Source organism: Sinocyclocheilus anshuiensis, unplaced genomic scaffold (genome assembly GCF_001515605.1).
Source record: "Sinocyclocheilus anshuiensis isolate Anshui unplaced genomic scaffold, SAMN03320099.WGS_v1.1 scaffold315, whole genome shotgun sequence".
Classification (NCBI taxonomy): Eukaryota; Metazoa; Chordata; class Actinopteri; order Cypriniformes; family Cyprinidae; genus Sinocyclocheilus; species Sinocyclocheilus anshuiensis.
Window position 1 is genome coordinate 631297 of NW_015548210.1, and position 19438 is coordinate 650734.

At 37.2% G+C, this 19438-nt stretch overlaps 1 protein-coding gene across 1 annotated transcript; it reads right to left on the minus strand.

The window, feature by feature from the left end:
• Nucleotides 1-1140: 1140 nt before the first annotated feature.
• On the minus strand, nt 1141-9930 carry LOC107653731 (WSC domain-containing protein 1-like). Its single transcript, XM_016440540.1, has 9 exons — nt 9631-9930; nt 7120-7669; nt 6924-7038; nt 5971-6155; nt 3637-3758; nt 3197-3368; nt 2955-3119; nt 2510-2710; nt 1141-1665 (listed from the first exon to the last, which is right to left on the minus strand). Exons 2-9 carry the CDS (start codon nt 7517-7519, stop codon nt 1313-1315), a joined length of 1713 nt encoding a protein of 570 aa, XP_016296026.1. The 5' UTR covers nt 7520-7669; nt 9631-9930; the 3' UTR covers nt 1141-1312.
• Nucleotides 9931-19438: the final 9508 nt, after the last annotated feature.

Sequence of the window (19438 nt, forward strand, 5' to 3'; positions counted from 1 at the left end):
ACCTTTTTGCAACCCTAATCCAGAAGCTAAAATAAGATGTTCCATTGGTTCATCAGTGCCATTTGTTAAAATTGCTTTCTCATCTGTTTTCAAAACGGGTTGCACATTTAATAATTCTGTTTGTGATTTTCAGTTACATTTTAAATGTACAGCTTTTCATAAAGATTTTTGAATAATTATGGCAATCATTATTCTATTTAATGGATTAATACATTTGTATGAAGCTTAATCAAGATGCCAAGTTTGCAACATTGAGATCAAAGAGAATCATCTGGTATGTTTACAAAGATAAACAGTTTAAAACAGCTGAGATTGACTGAGCTGACCAGCCGGTCCTCTGCCAACAGATTTTTAGGCTTCCCTTTAAGCGTATAGCTAGTGGTCACAGCCTGTGATGTGAAAAAACCTGTCATGCACTGAGTAATTCTGCAGGCGCAGCATTTTTGTTTCTGCGTGCAGTGACATTAAGCACTAATTATAATTCTCAAGTCTCAACTCAAATCTAAAGGACTAATGTACCAACTAATTATGTAAAAAATTTAGAAACATCACAGCATGCTACCATCCTTTAGTAGCCTGCTAAATGAAACATTGGAGTCTTCCTAATTGCCACTATGGAGAAAGAAGAAAATAGTACATCAGCAGATACATTTATCCAGTCAAACCCCTGCTGAAAATTGTATTTTCTCTTTTTATGACTGTGGTTTTGTGTACAAATGAATGTCCAGCCCTTATGTATAGCTCTCAGGGAAAGCCAGGGTTGCTCTTCCTTGGTTGTCTTATCTGTCTATCTGAGGTTCACTAATTAAGATCATGCCCATGCTGTAAGCCTTCAGATTTATGCTTTTGATTCATTGTAGTAATAAAATAACCGAAGGACACAAACGGTTCATCACACAAGAGCAAGATGTCTCATCTTTGTTCATGAGGGAACATTTTTCCCTGATGCATCTCTCTGGAATGAATGCATCTTTGTCCACTGAAGACACTTTGACCCTGAGATTCCACATCAGAAACACAGTTTCAAATAAATACACTTTGGATTTTAAGTATAAAGGCACCTGAAATATTTTAGGATAGTGTAATCTACTTAAGGATGATATTAAAATGGACTGAAACTGATACTATGAGAATTGATCGGTTTAATGATAAAACATATGAACTAGACAAAGTCTCCACAATGCTATCAAACTGGTGACAGCACAACCACAAACATAAAGCACAAATAAAACAACAGACAGACAGCAGTTGTGTTTTTACTCAGGCACTTTGTGTTTCTGTGTCCTCCCTCCAGCAGAGGGTTCACGAATCCTCACCTGGGCATGTACTCCTGTGGTAGGCCGTCAAGGTTTCTGTCTCTGAGAGCACTGTCTACTGTCCGGATGTATTCATCTATACGAGCTCTCATTTTGGGGGTGAAGGGGTCAAAGGTCAGGCTACGTGATCCAGAGCGTTTAAAATGGCCGTCTCTGTTGCTCTTTGTGCACAGAAGTCTTTCCTCAGGAATGCTGGTGTTCAGGAAAGCAGTGATGGTCTTTAACTGAGGGGCTAGATCTTCTTGTAGATTTTCAAAGTGTACCACCAGCAGGCGGTGGGCAAACCGCAACCAGGCCAGAGCGTGAGACACCCACCAGGATGAATAGCTGTCCACAAACTCTGACCACTCTGTGAAGAACAAAAAAAAGCATCACTGTTAAAACTAAACTAGCATCTCCTACAAGCTTAAACCTAGGACTGCATAGCTTGGGGAAAAAATCGAATTTGGATTTTTCTGATTGGAAGAAAATGCAATTGCGATTTAAAAAAATAAAATTACACAATCTTGGCTGCACAATTTTGTGATTATATATTAATATGGCTATATAATAATAATAATAATAATAATGCATAAAAACATAAACATTAATAAATAGAAACTAGTTTACATCATTTAGGATTGCAAAAGTTTTAAGAGCTGAATATTATTCTTCAATAACCAGTGAATATTAATTCCATTCTTTTAAACCAATGAACTTACATTATCTTTTAGTCGTTTGAAATTTACAGAATAATATACATATATTATTTACAGAATATATTAATATACAGTGTATTAAAATATACAAATATTTGGTATTTTAACATATAATAACATTTAATATTTACTAAAATTGAACAACATTGAATTATGCAAAAGCAACAATAACATATTACATCTATGCCTACCGAGTTTTAGGACCATTTCCAGGTCTAGAAACCACACTTTAACACAAATTAGGTTTCCTCATTTATCCCACTTTTACAAGACAGTCGGGAATCTTGTTTTTTCAAAGACAAAAACAGTTGTTGAGGGGTAGAAATCAGTTTTTTTTTAATTGTTTTAGCTTTTTTTATCTTATCATAACTCATCATCTTATATAAGTCATCTTGCGGCCTAGATGTTTGCTGAAGTCCCCTGGTTAAGACCCATTGCTCTAAACTCTTTGAATATACTGTAAGGCTGAAACTAATGGTGTTTCATCATTAGCACCTTTGCTCCTCCAGTGAACATCTGACGCGTAGCCCAGGTGTCCAGCACACTTGCGGTTGAACTCTGCCATTAGAGAACGATAGGGGTTTCGCATCAGCAGGATGGCCGAGTCGAACATTTCGATCTCATGCTGGCCGCTTTCATGAGTCTTGACGCAGATGACTCTCCCGCTCTGCCAGTAATCCTTCTCTCCTTTAAAACCTGCAGAGATGTGAGAGAACCACTATTCCTGAGGAGAAAAATTTGAGCCGAGTCTCTATTTGCTTTCCAATCAAGGACTAACAATTGAGATGTTTAAGAGATGTCAGTTTTGATCTTCTTTCTTTTGGGCAAGACCTAAAAGTGTTTGTGTTTCTGTTGAGTTCATTTTCTTACTCCTGCAGACTCATAATAAATCTCACAGCTGAAAGTGATGAGTGTTTAAGTCTTATTAGTGGACTTTCACCTTTGTTGTACAGAGATCCATCAAAGTAATAGCTGCCGGTGTAGAATCCAGTGGCGAGTTCAATCAGGTGACGTAACCAGGTGTTTCCTGCCCCTGGAAAGCTGGACAGGGCTACAAGAGTGCTGGACTTCTGGGGCATAAATCTCCTTTCTTTGCACGTTGCATCTGAAAGAACAGATCTTTGCGGTTGCAGCATTAGTTCTTAAAGAGCCGTAAAGTTTGAGTTGCATGCTGTAGGTTACCTAGCACAGGAGTACTGTACACCCAGTAGTAGTCAAGGTCATAAGGAGAGGTGTGGTTTGTTTGGTTGCTCCTCTCACACATGTATTCCTGTTCACTCATCTGGATTGTGAAGAGAAATGGGACATGGCTGCAGAAACAGTCCTGCCCTCTCAAAAGGGCCAATGGCAGGTCCTGATAAGGTCACACACAATTTACAAGTGAAGGAATGGAAATAAAAGATATCACCTGTAATGAGTAGTAATGGTCAGCCCAATTATGTCCTTCTAGTCTAAACAAATACAGTGTGAATTAAGCAGAGATTTAAGAATTAGTATTAACATTAGTTTTATTATTATTAATTATTAAGTATTATTCATAATGCACATTACTTTTCTAGTCTAATGATCACCATAAAGAAAACACATTTGTATGGATGGATACAAGCATTTGTGAATTGAACCTGATCTGTACAGGTCTCGATACACTGCTGAGGTGTGTGTGTCGGGCCAGAGGTCTGGATCAGGAAGTCAGCGGTAGAGTTCTGTGGCTTCTTGTAACAGCCGTGGTAGTGCACAGTTCTGTCTGAGAAACATTGAACAGAAGTCATCTTACCCAAAGCCTCAGGTGAACCTCATTGTATTCAGCAAATTCCACATGAAGTTACAACAAGAGCAATGCTCACTATCTCTCCCCAGGTGAAAAAAAGTGTAGTAAAATACACTTTACTTCAGTACACTTAGTACACTTCCATAATGTACTTACAGTAAAGTGCTCTATTTTCGCGCACTAATTTTGTACTTAATATACTAAAAATTATTCTTTAGTGCTTCTTAAGATAATCTTAAGAACATTTAAGTTTACTCAACTGTGCTATTTTGGGACACTATGAATATGAACTAAAATGTGCTTTTAACATACTTTCTCTGTTAAGAAAATGTATTTAGTTACCACTTGTAGTATAACTGTAACCATCTTTCAAACACTTTTTAAATATACTCATCATACATAGAAAATAAATACATACAAAATGTATTTATAATGTATTGCCCACATATTTTTTAGATTAATTAATTTCAAATGTATTGTAATTATGTTACCATTCCCTTTGTATGATATACTTAACTACATGTTTATGGTGTCTTTAAATGGAATAATCAAGTACACTATTACTGTGTCATTAGTAGCAAATATAGCACTTCAAGTACGTTATGCTAAAAGTATACTTACTGTTAAATTGTGAATCTAATCTAAACACATATGAATAATCCAATCATGTGCTCCAAATAGAACTTAGTGATAGTATATATAAAAATCCACTAAAATTTTATGTAAAGCAAACATAGCACACTTCTAAGCAATGCAGTTATAAAACACTTCTGGTACTTTATCTGACTACTTAAAATCAATTTAAGTGTTAGTGCTAATTAGTGTATTTATATTAAGTGTACCTAATAGGAAAGTTGGGAAAATATACTTATAACATAGGGGTGTCCCCGACTAAGGATTTTCATAGTCAAATCGGAATTTTCGAATCTTGCTGATAGTCGACTGATAGTCGAATCATATGTTTGGGGGCGGGGCAAAATACATTACCAAGAGTCAAGTCAGACATTCGACAGTCATAATTACTGACGTTAACACACAGGGAAAATGTGTAACGGATGCCTCGCAGATACAAATGGTGTAAATAATGTTTTATGTTTTGATTAAAAGATAGTTAACATTTTTTGCAATAGTGCTCTCATTATAACATTATGTTCTGCATTTCTGTTTTGAGCTGATTTAACTCAAAATACGCTTCGTTATTTATACAGCATAATATTACGACTTATAGACTATCTGCACAAAATCCCCTGAATGCACCGAACGTGTCTGTGCAGCTCTGAATGAACTCCTTTTGTGGACGCGTTCTTCACGCAACAACGTGCAGAAACACGGCAACTAAACTCTAAAAATTCACAGCGTTTTATTATAATAGTGCTCTCATTATAATGTTATGTGTATGACAGTCCAGTCATGGTTATTAATATTCTGCATTGTTGTTAGTCCTGCTCGGCAAGAGATAATACCGTAGATAATTGAAGAGATAATCACAGTAGTACTACAATGAAGCACTTGACTCAACCAAATGCATCTTATACGAGATAAATGATATAAACACGATATATATATAAACTGGCTGAAATGTTTTGAAATCACTTGTCTCTATGTGAAATCAGACATTTGCGCACCCCCATAAAGCCAAAATAGCATGATCATAACACGCCGCGAATATTCGACTGTGAGATTGGTAGTCGAATCAGGCTCCTCTTATCGAAGCATCGAATCGTCGACTATTCGGGGTCACCCCTATTATAACTATTACATTACTAATATATTTTAAATAAAATCTATTTAATTTAAACTTAGGATAACTATATAAAAGTGTACTAACGTTGAACTAATTTTTTAATCATTCAAAGCACTTTTAACGTACTACTGCAGTAGAAATGTACTTTTATTTAGTGTATTTATAGTGTATAACAATTTTATTTAGCACAAAAATAAGAATGTACTACAAATGTACTTGCTTGTATTTAAGCATTTTTTTTTATTTTTACCCGGGTCACGCTTTTCTGTCTCATTTAATCATACTCCATTCAGGCCCAGTTTAGTCCCGAGTTCTGGCCTTTAAGCTAGTTCTTCTCTAATCCATTACTCACAAAAAAATCCCATTAAACATGTCATATGTGTGTGGCCTGTTCAAGCAGAATCGCGCTCATGTTTGTAATACTTCTGTTTTAATGTGACTCACATCTCCTCTGTCCTGGAAGTCTATCCTCAACTCTGTAAACAGACATGCGTCCCACCCCTCCACAGCGGGATCCCTTCTCTCCACGGCAATCCAGATTACAGTCTTCACCCCGAGCCCGGCGGGCACAAACCCGATTTCCACAGTGACACTCCGCTCCATACTCCAGCCCAGCATACCGGAACCCACTGCAAAGAGGACACGGCCTTCAAGGCATGGTTCACTCAAAAGTAAAAAATAAGTTGTCATTTACTCTCAAAAGCCCTCATTTACCCTCAAGTTGTATGAGTTTCTTTCTTTCTGATAAATATTTTAAAGAATGTTGGTAACCGAACAGCTGATGATCATTGTATTTGTGTCCTTACTACGGAAGTCAAAGGGAATCATCAACTGTTCCGTTAACCACATTCTTCAAAATATCTTTTTTTGTGTGTGTTCAGCAGAGGAAAGAATACAGGTTTGGAGTAAATGATGACACAATTTTGGGTGAACTTTTGAGGGAATTTACATAGACATGCTCATGCTATTCTATTGTATTCTGTTCTATTTTACATTGTTCTGTTCTGTTCTGCTTTACCAGCCTTATCTCGTCAGAAATACTGTACTTCTGCGTTTAAGAATAAGGTGGATAAATGCATCAGAAAGTACCTGTTGGCATTTCCTAAACGAAGCAGCACATAATAATATTTTGAGCAGTGAATAAATTTTTTTCTGACTTTTGAATATTCCAAGTTGATTGTTTTAAAATGGCATTTCTGTATTTGAAATGGCTTTAGTATTTATGTATTTTTAACACTCTTTCTCTTGCTGACTGTGACTCTCTGGATGAACTCCAGGTCAGTCGCGTCAGCCAGCTCACATTCTGCCACCTGCTTCTGTGGATAAACACTGAATGCATTCTTCTAAAAGAACAGGCTTTCTTTCATTTACTCTGTGTACCTTCTTTAAGACGTTACCTCTCAGAGCAGGTGTCCTGACACAAGGCGCTGGTCATTTTGCGGAAATCATAAAGAATGGTCCCGCCGAGTGCGTGCTCCGTTTCATTGTTTATAAAACATCCGATGTAGGTCCCTTGTTGAGAATGATTCAGAAACAATTTATAATAACTATAAAAAATCTCCAATTTAAGCTGGTTATTTTATAAACCATTACCTTTTTGTCTGTCTTTCTTGTGTGACAGATTATGTTCAGAAGAGCTTTTCTGTTCTGCATTATCATGGAACCAGTGGCGTCTCAAATGCCTGATCTCCAGATTACGAGATATGAAGTGTTTTTGGTCCTTTCTGCTGTCTGTCTGATCACGAGGTTGGTTCTCCATCACTTGGATGACATTCCTTCTGTACAACCACCTGGCAGCAGGTAGCTCCAGGGATCTAGGTGGTGCTGGTAGTGAAGGTAGCGCCGCGGTATCTGTTTCTCTCTGAAATGTTAGCACACTGGAGCGCTGAAGCAGTAACACGCTTCCTGCCATGATGTAAGCCACACCCAGAAAAAACAGAAGCAACTGAGCCCGCCTTAAAAAGTGTTGTAGTCTGTAGAACGGCTTGGCCATTCTGGTTCAGACCATTCAGATGGATGTCAAACAATTATTTTACTTATACAGGACAAATAAATACAAGATTGTATATTCTAGGCAACATCCTGATCTTCATCCTTTAGAGATTTAGCTCCTGGTGTCTACAGCATCATGAGTTCACAGGACCTAAAATAAATAGAAATGGCTGTCAGGATGAATACAGGATCAGACTATTAAATAAACCAATGTTCCCCTTTAGATTCTAGCCATTTACTCAGATCTGAACAGTTAATATAAAAAAATAAGTGAACCACTTTTTTTCTGTAGATGCTGAGAAGGCTTGTTGTGACCCAGAAGAGGCCTTTGGGGCTAATGAGCTGTTTGTGATGAATCGATTAGAGTCTAATTATCATTTTCCCTTTTGATTTATTAAACATGTTTGGAAAAACAAGAAAACTGTAGAGAACCTGCTAGCTGAAACATAAAGTATTTCTGAGGTATAAAAACATCTACAGAAGGAATCGCTGAGTTGTCTGTGTGTCTTGTTCTTCGTTATGCCTGGTGGTTTATGGGACGCGAGTTGTCTGTCCGTCGGAGTGATGGCTTGGAAGAAATTTCTGCCCGTGGGAGGGGAGAGCTGTCCATCCTGCTGAACTTCATGTCACAGATCACAAAGCTCATTCATATTGCAGACAGAGAGAAGATGTCTAGATTCATCAGTGTATAGTAAAGCTTATAAAGTAATGTGTCGGAGGAAATTATTTGTTTTGTCAGAGTATTAGTAGCCTATACTTTGCAACTGAAATTATCTAAAATCTGATTCTACTGATATTTGATTAGTTTAACCCCAAGGTCAATACAAGCTCAACGTTTATTACCAGAAAAAATAATTTTCTACTAAGGAAAAATCAGTGTTACAGTGAGGCACAATGGAAGTCAATAACATACTGTAAATGTTAACCCTAATGTAAATGTTATTACTAAATTGCATAGTATAGCCAAAAGATGTAAACAATATATATTTTAGCTTCAATTGGGCTTAACTTGTATTAAACCCAGAATATTCTTTAAAGGATGTAACAACTACTAGAGGATCAATCATTTTGACAGCATTATCTCCTAATATTTTCCAGATTTCCATCAGGACTACAAATAACAGCGAAGCAAACAACATATGGCATTGCTTGTTTAAATTCATCATCCGCTCTGAAATGCTGGACAGTTCGTCATGTAGAATCTGTGGAAAACGGTCTTTGCGCCAAGAGGATTCTCCAAGAAAATAGCACTTGTTTGTAGACTAGTGTTATATTTCTGCAGTCAATTGTGCAGCCTATAGAAATTGAAATATTTTACATGCTGATTGAAAACCCTTTCTCTTCTTGATGGGAATCTGATGGTCAACATCCAAAACATGATGTTTATCAGCACATTATATGACAGGTTTTTTTCTTCATCTTCTTTTAGCTCATTCTGATTGGGTATTGGCCCTTTATGCTGTTTGCTTAACACCTCACTCAGCATGTGTATTTAGAAATTACCTATAGCCTATTTTAGCTTATATTTTAGTTTTGTGGTATGGGGTTGTTTATCTCTAAAGAGCTCTACGTCTGTTTGTTATATTAAGGCATAAAATGCAGTCTATTATTCAGACTATTTAGAGAATGAGTTGAATATCTTTGGTCTGCAAAAGAAAAAAGTAACATTCTCTATAGGGTCATTTAAAATGCATTTTAATGTTAAAAAGAAGCAAAGTTATGACCACAAAACCGAGCCAATGTTCTTTTATTCGTCTATAAAACTTTCCAAGCGCAAACTGTCAATCATTTGAAAATAGCCTAAACTAACCTCAATGTAGTTTAAACATCTCTTATAGGCTACAGTATTGAGTTTCACGAACAGCTTCTTTAGTTTACATGGACTTTTGTTCATTTGGGTTTGAGATAATTAACCTGACGTTATTCTTATGAGCAAAACACAACGTTAAGTTGACGGTTAATATCAAACGTTAAGACAAAATGAACCGAGACTTCCATATGCTTTTTTTTTTATGAATACAGTACGATATTTGCCAGTAAATGATGCATAAGGCTGCGTTCAGATACACATCAGAGATAATTAGAGTATATACTAAGATAAGACTCGTTTACCTTTATGTTAGCGTGTTGCCTCAGATCAGGTGCGGTTCTGACGGACGCGGATCTGTGCGTCTCCTGCGCTCTTACACGCGCCTGACTGGAAATATTCGCCGGCTCTTCCCCGCTGCTTAACTCTATCCGTCGATTACAAAATAATGTTTTAATCGCATGTTTAACTACTTTATCTGTTTCTAAATCTTCTGCAGCTTTTGGACGACTTTTTTTGTATCTGTACGTCCTTTTTAAGTCGTTGAAGAGAAATGAGAGAGAGTCGTGAAGAATATTCACCGAATTAAAACGGCGTTGTTGTTCTCTGGCAATGTGTAAAACACGGACTGAACCGCTGCGATTAGATGAGCTCATTACAGAGCAGCCGCTGATGTCAGGCTTTACAGAATCAGCAGGGACCCAGACTCTCTGCCAGCACCAAAACAGACACCAAATTACTATAAAAAGCCAACTTGCTTGATTACACTTTTGTCTATTACGACCATTAACTAGGCTATACGATTATAATGGTTCAAGATTATTTGAAACATTAATTTATGCTGTTTTTTCCCCCTGCACTGTAGCAAATGATTCGAGTTTGAATCTCCCAAAACCTGTTGAAAACATATTATATTTCACCCCAACCCCAAATTATATTTTGCATAAAGAAAATGAAACCTGTTTTTATTACCATTAGGATTTAAAAAAAAAAAATTTTTTTAGCATTGTCATGCTACAACAAAACACATTTCCAACAAATTCTCATTGCAAACAATTAATATTTATTTATTGAATAAGAATGTGTTGGAAATGTTTAGTTTGTGTTATAGTTTGTATTTCCCTTAATTAATCATGATTTAAAAAAAAAAAAAGGTATAATAATGGTGTCAAAATCCTTTATGAAAAATGTTATTTTATTATTTTTTATTCTCTTTCTGTATTTTTCCTCCCACTCAAACACTTCAAGTTCTCAAAATGCCTCTTTGTACAGCATTACACAGTTTGATTAATGGTGATTTAATCACAGGCTTTCAAAATCATTTCTAAGCTCTTGGCCACCATTTTTTTTTTTAACCATATGTGGTATCTGTTCTCAGACTAACAGAGAATACATTATATTTTTATTTGGACATTGGTTATTTGCTATGGAGATCTGTAATACCTCAGAGAGGGAGACTATGGCTCTCTGATGTTGGGCTTTTGGGTTCCAGAGTTCATTTGGCTCAGAGATCTGGCACTATCTGCGCTGCCGCTACGCAGGACAGAGGCTTTGTTTTTGTGGAGACAGGAGAGGAGCACATTCATCTGCAAAGATACACATTGTCAGAGACACACACACACACTCAGAAAGAGCCCCTGAAAAGAAAGAGAGAGACATAAGCACACCTGTACACAGCTCATTGAGATGAATTTTCTTGACACTCCATCATACCTCAGAACAAAAAGAAGATAAACTTATGCATTCTGTCCCTGTTGTTATTCTTACGCATTTGTTCTCCTCTATTCTATATACATACAGTGAAACTGTAAAAAATCATTTTAAAATATTTGAGCATGTTAAGAAGCCTTTGCAATAATGTGACATCACAACCAGTACTGTGTGTAAGAATCTGTGTCCGCCACATAATTATATTTGCTCATCACTCTTATAGCCAAATTTTGTACATTCCATAAAATTGTCCTTGATTTTTTGAGATATTTAGAGTCATTTTGAGCAACCGTTATCTGTATGAGTGACTCATGTCCACTAGAGGCTTGTGTGCCTTGCACTCGTTTTGTTAATCTGTTTTTGAGGTTTGTCCCTCAGGAACACTGACTGCAGAACAGTGTGCGATGTTTTCAAGTAATTATATTGCACTTATGTTCAAGGTCAGGGACCAATCGACCAGTTGATTCCATCTGGTCCTGGCGGCTTGGCCCAATTGGGAAAAACAGATTAAAATCTCTTGATAACCGCACATTTAAGGGCTCCAGGCACAAACCGCAGATACAATCAGCTGCCCTGCACATCTCTCTGATGAGAGCCATATACACCCTAATTGTCTGTCTTTCTCTTTCTGTCTGACTTTCACATTCTCTTTTTTTGTGACTGTTTTATTTTCTTAGGCTGTTTGAAAAACAGCAGCTGATGTGACTTTCACAATCCGTCAAACAGAATTAGTGTTCAAGCATGCAAGAAATATGCAGACCATTTCCTGTGCACTTCTCATGGCTTAGACCTGGGTGAAATGATTAAACTCGATTTTTAAACATCAGAAATGATGGGGAAAAAAAACTGAAATTGCTGAATTTTTCATGTTGACTCAGGCTTGCAAATTTGCTAATTTACCCGTATTCATAGATGTGTAAACCTTATTCCAGATGTCATAATCTATGTGAATTAATTCATACACAATTCTCATTTGCTAAATAATACAGAGAGTTCCTGTCCTGGATGCTGATTGGACAATAAAGCCTTCCAGTTGAACATAAATGCACAACAGAGTGCTTTAGTGCACTTTTTCAGTGGCATTAGTTCTGGAAGTTTTTTTTTCCCCATTAGTGTATTATTTTCCCATAAGGATTTTAAAGAAGTCTACATTAAAGCCTTATAAGCCATAACCAGTTATGAGGTGAGTCACAACACTACAAATGTTTATTTGAAGCAAAAACAAAATCAGACAAAAGACAAAGGTACAGTACAAGACGGCTTTAGAGAAAGAAGTACAATGAAGCATTGAATTACATACATTTAAACGATGGAGAAATATAAACCTATTAATTTAAAGTTGTTGATTTTATCTGTAAAAACAATATATTTTAAGTTTACAGCATCATGGGTAACATAGGTTTTCACCACAAATTCAGCTGTTAAACATGATTATATTAAAAATAGGTTGAAATAATGCAAACAGATGGCTTCAACAAAAGCATATTAAATGAATTAACAACCTCAGAACTCACAGTATGTCTGTCTTTATAAGACATTTTATAAGTGGTTTATAAGTTACTGTTAAAAATCAATTTCCCAATAAATAGATGGAATAAAATGTCTGTAAACAAAGCTCCACTTTAGAACTGTTACATTTACCAAGCTTTACTTTAATTCATCCAAAGACCTGAAGTGACAATGTGAACACGGTGTTTTAATGATTTTCTGTTGCTTTATTTCACCCAGCGATCCTGAGAAAAGAGCCTTTATTAGGCCAGAGCTTTTATTGGGCTAGAGCTTTCCATGGACTATTATTATATGCACTTTTCAATCTTTTTCTTTTTGTTTCAGTTGTTATGCGTAAAGCCCAGTGTGAATGACAGCCTTCATGTAGGTGTTTTGTCAGAATGAACCATGTTTTTGTGTGCTCAAGTCTGTCTGCAAATGAAGTAAAAGAAAAGGGTGAATAAAGCCAGTGGAGGTGTATTTCTTTCTCTGACCTTTTCATTCTTTAATGAGTATCTGCTGTCTGGAAGCACCAACTATGCTAATGAACAGACTAGCAATGAAGAAAATGCTATTAAATCACAGCAGTAAATTCAGTAAAATACTGAACCACATATTTAGCAGTGCGCTACTGAATCTATAAGCTACATTGTTTCACAAAATGCGACAACGCGACTTGTACAATTTAATTCAGCATGTAGTTTGATTCCCGATGACTCTTACGTGCCGGTTCTTTTTATAATCATACACACAAAGAACCGGTGTGATCTGATTCCCTAACAAATTACTTTTATGACTTTTGCCAAGTACGCCTACTTCCAAACTATATATTATGCTAAACAGTAACAACATGGCATATATACATGTGAATTTCATCCGTTCTACCCATTCATATTATTTAAAATAAACTTTTTGACGTTTCAAACCAAACGTAGCACCTACTAGCAAAATCCTTATGAGCTGTGTCTTTTAGTGAATCATAAGCCTACAATGCAACCAGTGTAGTGCAATTTCCAAATGACTGACTCAGATGATCTGGTTCTTTTTAGTGATTCAGACTTGCACAGCATAACCAGTAAAGTCTGACTCCTCAGTGAATGACTTCTCTGAACCGGCTCTTTCTAGTGAATCAGAAGTACGGTCCCCAATCAAATGACTCTTCTTAGTGAATCAGAAACACACAACTAGCAAATCAATGATACATATTATACAAATATTAATGAAATATGTTTTAAGGCCAGTTATTAGATTGTGCTTATTGCATTGTAGTCTGATTGTCTGTTTGTATTTTAGATTTCAGTTTTATATTAGTGGTTTTCCATTATGTTTGTTATATTTAGGGTCAGGGGGTTGTTTTAAACCTGCAGCCAGTCAAAGGATTCTTAGAAGGAGATAAAGGAATTTATCTTTGTTGGTTTGAGCTCAGGTGAACATCTCTGAATTTGTGGATAATGACTTTTGTCCTCATGAATTCAGGTGAAATAATGACTGCCAAAGTGCAGGTTCTATTGCGTTGTAGAGCTCATCAACTGTGTTTTGGCCTCGCTTTTCAGACAGACTGCCTTGCATGAGAAAGATCCCTCTTTATGCCCTGTCTGAGGTCCTGCTGTATGTGTCTCTGTCTCATCTGGATGGCAGTCATGCTCCGACTGTGTTTTATGCTCCTGAGGAGAAGCCTTGTGTCCTTCTATACACACACACACACACACGCACACAGAGGCTTGAGGAAAATAGTGGCCTGGAATTCAAATGAATGTAATACAGGCATACAAAGGTGATTTCTAATATCTGTGGGTGTCCGCTCCCTTTTTCAAATGACTGGATTTTAATTTGTAGTTTCTTGAATACAGATGTAACAAAGTTCGTAGACCGGGAAGAATGAGGCGGGAACTGGCGAACATTTTAACGTAACTTTAATAATAAAATAAACACAAAACTGAAAATAGCGCGACAACCCCTCACGGACGACTGCCGCGCTCAAACAGAAACAAAACAACATAAAGCCCAGGCCTGTTCCTCTCTTGTCCTTCACTGTCGTCGCTCCTCCTTTTATCCTTCCGGAGCTCCTCCGTGGGACTCGAGACCTACACTCCGCCGCCCGGTGGACAGCGACGGCTCCTCCGGGTTCAGGGCAGGAGTCCCCCGTTCCCTGCTCCTACCCATCATGACGGACGGCAGCAGGCTCCGGCCTCAGCCATCCCTCCACAACCCAGGCGGCCGGCAGCGAGTTCGTCTGTCCCCCAGCAACTCACTCCAGCCCACCGCCTTGAGCGTCCATGGCGGCAGACTGCTCCGCCATGCTCGATGGCACCGCGGATTCACCACAGCGGCGAGGGATCTCTGGCAGCGTGTCCCTCCTTCCTCCCGGGTTTCGGCACCAATGTAACAAAGTTCGTTGATCGGGAAGAAGGAGGCAGGAATCGGCGAACATTTAAACATAATTTAATAACAAAAAAAACACAAAACTGAAAATAGCGCGACAGTCGTCCATGAGGGGTTCTGTCACAAACAGAGCCAAAACAACATAAAGTCCAGGCCTGGTCCTCTCTCGTCCTTTACTGTCGTCGCTCCTCAAAAAAATTTTTTTAGCATTGTCATGCTACAACAAAACACATTTCCAACAAATTCTCATTGCAAACAATTAATATTTATTTATTGAATAAGAATGTGTTGGAAATGTTTAGTTTGTGTTATAGTTTGTATTTCCCTTAATTAATCATGATTTAAAAAAAAAAAAAGGTATAATAATGGTGTCAAAATCCTTTATGAAAAATGTTATTTTATTATTTTTTATTCTCTTTCTGTATTTTTCCTCCCACTCAAACACTTCAAGTTCTCAAAATGCCTCTTTGTACAGCATTACACAGTTTGATTAATGGTGATTTAATCACAGGCTTTCAAAATCATTTCTAAGCTCTTGGCCACCATTTTTTTTTTTAACCATATGTGGTATCTGTTCTCAGACTAACAGAGAATACATTATATTTTTATTTGGACATTGGTTATTTGCTATGGAGATCTGTAATACCTCAGAGAGGGAGACTATGGCTCTCTGATGTTGGGCTTTTGGGTTCCAGAGTTCATTTGGCTCAGAGATCTGGCACTATCTGCGCTGCCGCTACGCAGGACAGAGGCTTTGTTTTTGTGGAGACAGGAGAGGAGCACATTCATCTGCAAAGATACACATTGTCAGAGACACACACACACACTCAGAAAGAGCCCCTGAAAAGAAAGAGAGAGACATAAGCACACCTGTACACAGCTCATTGAGATGAATTTTCTTGACACTCCATCATACCTCAGAACAAAAAGAAGATAAACTTATGCATTCTGTCCCTGTTGTTATTCTTACGCATTTGTTCTCCTCTATTCTATATACATACAGTGAAACTGTAAAAAATCATTTTAAAATATTTGAGCATGTTAAGAAGCCTTTGCAATAATGTGACATCACAACCAGTACTGTGTGTAAGAATCTGTGTCCGCCACATAATTATATTTGCTCATCACTCTTATAGCCAAATTTTGTACATTCCATAAAATTGTCCTTGATTTTTTGAGATATTTAGAGTCATTTTGAGCAACCGTTATCTGTATGAGTGACTCATGTCCACTAGAGGCTTGTGTGCCTTGCACTCGTTTTGTTAATCTGTTTTTGAGGTTTGTCCCTCAGGAACACTGACTGCAGAACAGTGTGCGATGTTTTCAAGTAATTATATTGCACTTATGTTCAAGGTCAGGGACCAATCGACCAGTTGATTCCATCTGGTCCTGGCGGCTTGGCCCAATTGGGAAAAACAGATTAAAATCTCTTGATAACCGCACATTTAAGGGCTCCAGGCACAAACCGCAGATACAATCAGCTGCCCTGCACATCTCTCTGATGAGAGCCATATACACCCTAATTGTCTGTCTTTCTCTTTCTGTCTGACTTTCACATTCTCTTTTTTTGTGACTGTTTTATTTTCTTAGGCTGTTTGAAAAACAGCAGCTGATGTGACTTTCACAATCCGTCAAACAGAATTAGTGTTCAAGCATGCAAGAAATATGCAGACCATTTCCTGTGCACTTCTCATGGCTTAGACCTGGGTGAAATGATTAAACTCGATTTTTAAACATCAGAAATGATGGGGAAAAAAAACTGAAATTGCTGAATTTTTCATGTTGACTCAGGCTTGCAAATTTGCTAATTTACCCGTATTCATAGATGTGTAAACCTTATTCCAGATGTCATAATCTATGTGAATTAATTCATACACAATTCTCATTTGCTAAATAATACAGAGAGTTCCTGTCCTGGATGCTGATTGGACAATAAAGCCTTCCAGTTGAACATAAATGCACAACAGAGTGCTTTAGTGCACTTTTTCAGTGGCATTAGTTCTGGAAGTTTTTTTTTCCCCATTAGTGTATTATTTTCCCATAAGGATTTTAAAGAAGTCTACATTAAAGCCTTATAAGCCATAACCAGTTATGAGGTGAGTCACAACACTACAAATGTTTATTTGAAGCAAAAACAAAATCAGACAAAAGACAAAGGTACAGTACAAGACGGCTTTAGAGAAAGAAGTACAATGAAGCATTGAATTACATACATTTAAACGATGGAGAAATATAAACCTATTAATTTAAAGTTGTTGATTTTATCTGTAAAAACAATATATTTTAAGTTTACAGCATCATGGGTAACATAGGTTTTCACCACAAATTCAGCTGTTAAACATGATTATATTAAAAATAGGTTGAAATAATGCAAACAGATGGCTTCAACAAAAGCATATTAAATGAATTAACAACCTCAGAACTCACAGTATGTCTGTCTTTATAAGACATTTTATAAGTGGTTTATAAGTTACTGTTAAAAATCAATTTCCCAATAAATAGATGGAATAAAATGTCTGTAAACAAAGCTCCACTTTAGAACTGTTACATTTACCAAGCTTTACTTTAATTCATCCAAAGACCTGAAGTGACAATGTGAACACGGTGTTTTAATGATTTTCTGTTGCTTTATTTCACCCAGCAACCCTGAGAAAAGAGCTTTTGTTGGGCCAGAGCTTTCCATGGACTGTTATTAAATGCACTTTTCAATCTTTTTCTTTTTGTGTCAGTTTTAATGCGTAGATCCCACTGTGAAAGACACCTTTCATGTTGATGTTTTGTCACAATGAACCATCTTTTTGAGTGCTCAAGTCTGTCTGCAAATGAAGTAAAAGAAAATTGTGAATAAAGCTTTTCATTCTTTAATGAGGGTCTGCTGTCGGGAAGCACCAACCTCTCTATGAACAGACCAGCGATGAAGAAAATGCTATTAAATCACAGCACTGAATTACACTTCAGACTGCTGTCATAATGTATCTCAACACATTCAATAGCAGAGTGCTGGGATTGGTTTGGGAATCACCATAGTAAAATACTCTGATTTTCCTGAACCACTTATTTATCAGTGCACTACTGAAAATACAGCTGTATTTGTTAACAAAATGTGACTGCACGATTCAACACGTAGTTCGATTCCTGATGGCAGTTCTTTTTAGAATCATATGTGTAAAGAACCAGTGTGGTCCGATTCCCAAACAAATGACTATGCTAAACCGTAATAACGTGGATGTAGTACATCTGAGTTTATATAAAATATGCTTTTTTTAACGATTACGATTCAAACCAAATGTAATACCTACTAGGCAGTATGCGAAGTTGGACACAGCTTGTGAGCCGTCTTTTTTAGTGAATCACAAGCCTACAATACAACCAGTGTAGTGTGATTCCCAAACGATTGACTCACATGATCTGGTTCTTTTTAGTGAATCAAACATGCACAGCATAGCCAGTAGTCCTCAGGAGTCCTCAATGAATGACTTCTCTGAGCTGGCTCTTTTTAGTGAATCATAAGTACTTTCCCCAGTCAAATAGCTCTTATGAGTTGACTGTTTTCAGTGAATCAGAAACACACAACTAACAAATCAATGATACATATCATACAGATATGAATGAAATAGCTTTTAGTGCTTATTGCATTGTAGTTTGATCATCTGCTTGTATTTTAGATTTCAGTTTTTTATTAGTGGTTTTCTATTGTTTTTGTGATATTTAGGGTCAGGGGTTTGTTTTAAACCTGCAGCCAGACAAAATATACTTAGAAAGAGATAAAGGAATTTATCTTCACAGATTCAGAGATGTTCACCAGAGCTCAAACCAATGGAGAGAAGAGAGAGGGCTGACCTTTGTCCTCATGAATTCAGGTGAAAGAATGACTGCCAAAAGTGCAGGTCTGTTGCACTGTAGAGCTCATCATCTGTGTTTTGGACTCGCTCTTCAGACAGACTGCCTTATGCATGAGAAAGATCCCTCTTTGTGCTCTGAGGGGTCCTGCTGTATGTGTCTCTGTCTCATCTGGATGGCAGTCATGCTCAGACTGCGTTTTATGCTCCTGAGGAGAAGCCTCAGGTCCTTCTATACACACACACACAGAGGCTTGTGGAAAATAGTGGCCTGGAATTCAAATGAACGTACAATAGAGCAGGCTGAGGCCTTTGGCCACTTCTAGTTGAATCCAATACAAGCAGTCCTTTATCTCTGCGGCATTTTAAAAAAATCAAACCTGACATTTCATGTGGGCTCCTGGGAAATAAAGGCATACAAACAAAATATGTGATTTAAAGGCAAGCAAGTAAACAACACCCAGAGCCAAGGTAATTTCTAATATCTGTGGGCATCAGCTTCCTTTTTCAAATGATTTGAGGACTTTCATTTGCATTTCTACTTTCTTTAACATGAATTTCTTAAAGGAATACTCTTCTAAAAACTGAACGTCCTGTCATTTATATGCGCGACCTCATGCTGTGCCAAATCCATAAGCTGTTTTCTGTGGAACAGAATGAAATTTATTGTTGACAATGTGTTTAACACCCAGTC